At 40.0% G+C, this 3633-nt stretch overlaps 1 protein-coding gene across 1 annotated transcript; it reads right to left on the bottom strand.

Moving 5' to 3' along the window:
- Positions 1-2316: 2316 nt before the first annotated feature.
- LOC104524436 (BEN domain-containing protein 4) lies at positions 2317-2875 on the bottom strand (the record flags this gene model as incomplete). The annotated part of the gene is made up of 1 exon (XM_010167309.2): positions 2317-2875. A coding segment is annotated over exon 1 (559 nt), but the record flags the coding sequence as incomplete, so codon positions are not given.
- Between the last annotated feature and the right edge of the window lie 758 nt (positions 2876-3633).

Here is a 3633-nt window from a genome sequence, read left to right as displayed (position 1 = left end):
ATTCAAAATGGTCATATGGAAAGTGGATCTTGTCAGACTAACCTGATTGTCATTCTTTGATAAGATTATAGGTTTGCTTGAAAAAGTTGGGTTGAACAGATGTAATATACCTAGACTCCTGAAGGGCATTTAACTTACAACCATGAGTTACCTGATTGCAAAAGCAGCAACACACACCATCAGTGGAAGAGAGCATACATGGATTAAGAACCTGTTGCTGACACCTCAAGTATCTGTCACTGGGGGAGTCATCATGAATAGATGTGTTTCTAGCAGGACCTGTCAGGGACTGACAGCAACCTCAATACCATTCAACACTTCTAACTGGGATCACACACTTAATTTAAAAACAATTTAAAAAATTCTAGATGAAATTGGTGAAGCAGCAAACAGTGGGCAAACAGGGCAGCCAAAACAATCTGGATCACATAGTAAATGAACACAGCCAAATACAAAGTATGTACACCTAAGAAGAAACATGCACAGAACGAGCTCAGCTGCACGACCAATGGCCAAATGACCAAGGTAACCATGGATGGGAACAAAGAGACTATGCACCTTTGCTCAGGCAGATAGGAATACATTGCACATACTTCCATTGCCCAAATTTTAAAGAAATGAACAGAAGGGGAGAAAAGAACTGCAAAGAATTGAACTGATTTGAAGAGTTCTAAGCAGCTCTGTTTGCTTAGTTTATCCAAGATGGAAATTAAGTCAGCTTTCAATCTGTAAGTAACTTCAACCAGAAAAAGTACCAAGTCCTATACAGCACTTCATTTAGTGGAGCAAAGCATAAAAGTCAATGGCTAGAAGCTGATTTAAAATAGCCAGACAGGGAATAAGGCACACATTTTCACCAGTATAATTAACCACTGGAGTCAAGTGCCAGGGTAAGAGGTAGAGCCACTGCTCACCAGAGTCTCCAACTCAGGACTGGAGGCCTTCTGAGATGTTACTTGAGTCAAATGTAAGTTATGCTTTAGGCAAAGTCAAAAAGATTACAGGGTTCAATACAGGTGATCAGATGAAATCTGCAGGTCAGATTATAGACCCTAATGATCATTTTTGCTCTTAATCTGAAGCTAGGACTTAATAGCTGTTGAAGTCCACACGATTCCCTTTGTCACACAGTGTTTCCACATGATGTACGAGCCACTACTGAATCCAGTGAGAGTGCACGACTTATGCTGACTCCAGATTTTGAGAGGGGTGGAGGAAGTATTCTAAAGTTTGGGTTTTCTCTGCACTGAATAATGTTGCTTATGGGATTTTCTGGTATGTCTAAGGACCAACGTGAAAAAGAAAAACACAAGGTAGTACAAACAATGCATAATACATCACTGATAGCAGGGCAGAATTAGGAAGACTGCTACTTGCTTTTTGCTCAGATTTTGCAACTTCACCTAAATATCGGGGCAGTAGTTGGTTACTTCCTTCTTCCTTTCTGCATAGTTAGCAGCTTCGAAGTATTTTCTCCCTTGCAGCCCATGCTAGATGATCTGTGCTTTTCTGCCATGTAGGGATTAGTTCAATTAACTTTGCATGCATCTACCCTAAGCACCTCAAACTTTAGCTAGCAAAGGTGCAGCTCAGAAGCTATGAGTTCAAGATACTTTGTTCGTATCCAATACTACTCTTCAAGTATCTCAGTGCACCTTAACAGTGAGAAGTCCTAAGTTTAAAGGGGAAAGAGTTTTTCACAGAGGAAGTTTCTATTAGACAAGGTTTTTCTGTCTGCTTTCTCTCTCCCAGTGGCTGCTAGGTATTGCTGAACTAAAGTTGCTGTCAAGCTTTTTTTTTCAGATTTTATTTGGATGAATGGAAGGAGATGTATTTATGCTTCTCACTGAGCTAACAGCAATTTAAGAGATACTGTTCAAGGTAAAAGCCAAACCTATTTCATTTAAAAGTATGGATGTAACTTTGAATAGTTTCTTTAAGTAACCAAAAAAGGAGACCCAAAAGGGAATTGCATTTATAAGCTCCAATGTCACTTAACGAACAAGACAGATAACTAGGTATAAAAGTGTATGTTTGAAATTACTGTGACAAGCCACCTGATGTCTGGGATTTGGGATTACAAGTACATCCCAACCTGAACACAGCCCACTAGTCTAGGACTCAAGATTCATATGGATGAGTACAAGCAGATAATTTTCCAGTGGGCACAGCTATAGGAATTTTGTCTAGAAACAAATTCCAGTGTTTGATTACTATGACTGCAACTTTAAAAAATGATCAGAACTATTACACAAACTATTACACAAACTATTTTTATCACTGACTGACAATATTATATGGCAGGGGAATATTTACCTGGAATGCTCTCCAATTTTCTACGAAGTTCCTCATTTTCTTGTTGCAATGAAATTACCTCCTGCTCTAGCTCTTGACATCGTGGGCAGTAACCTTCTTCCTCTTCCTCCTCTTCCTCCTCTGGAAGTGTAGAAGATGATGGGTGACCATGAGATTCAGATGTTGCTGGAGACGTCCATCCACCTAAAGTGTGTACTGGAGAGGTTGAAAGTGGATCCACATCTGCCAAATGGCTAAAATCATTTACTGATGAGGTGTTTTGAGAAGGGAAGCTCCCAGAAAGCAAATAGTTCTGAAGGGAATCGGTAAAAACTCTCAGAAAGGCTGAGGTTTGTTGTTTCTTTTGCATATACTGCATCTCTATGTCTAAAATGTCTGACGTCTGACTATGGACCATTTTCCCAAGCTGACATTGCTCTTGTCTTTCACTATAATTTGGGTTTTCCTGCTTTATACAAGAAATCATGGACTGAGAGTGATTGTTGTCCAGTAGTTTTCCACCACAATTTAAGAGACTTAGAACCCGGCTGCATTGTTGGGCAAAGGCATCCAGAATCATTCGAGACTCTGCAACAAAAGAAAAGATGAATCACAGAAACCTAATGCAAAAGGCAGTAGCAGCTAGATGAATGTACACAACTGTTTACAGTAGCATGCATTTTATTTCTGAACACATTAAAATTATGGCTTCTGTGTTAATACTTCTGCAACACTGTGATTTAAAACAATCCCGACTTTGCTTCTATTTTGAGAGTGCCCTTGTGCCCTTGCTGTTAATCAGAAATGCATTGTGATGACAGTCACTGCTTACTGCCATCTACTTTCAGAGGAATTAAGACAGGAAAACAGGAAAGAAAATACAAATTCCATCCAATTTGCTACAAGTAAAAGTTCAAGTAAGTACTTCTCTGGAAGCCTATTTCAAGCTGCTGGCGGGCATTGCCTGTACATATTTGCAGGACTTCGCGCTACACCTTCGTCCTACTCCCTGCTCCTTTCCAACAAGACTTCCAAGCTTTGTTTTTTCTCTCTTTCATCTTTGCTACACTTGCCTGACGTTGGGTGTGGGACACTTCATGTGAACCACCGCCAGTTCTATGGACTTTGCTTCTGTTCCTTTTGCTTTAGGTTCCAGATATGTCCAAGAACAATTTAAGAGTGATAAACACAAAATCCTCTTACAATGAGAAAAGGCATCAAATGTACAACATCAAACTCCTCCGGTCAGAGGAGGAATTTTTTCTGTCCTGCTCACCTCTGATGAATTTGTGGGCTGGCCAGTATCACACAGTGGAGAGCAGTGCAAAGTTCTTCAAG

This window comes from Antrostomus carolinensis, unplaced genomic scaffold (genome assembly GCF_000700745.2).
Source record: "Antrostomus carolinensis isolate BGI_N321 unplaced genomic scaffold, ASM70074v2 scaffold28624, whole genome shotgun sequence".
Lineage (NCBI taxonomy): Eukaryota > Metazoa > Chordata > Aves > Caprimulgiformes > Caprimulgidae > Antrostomus > Antrostomus carolinensis.
Note: the sequence above shows the minus strand (reverse complement) of the source record. Positions and strands in the feature narration are given on the sequence as shown.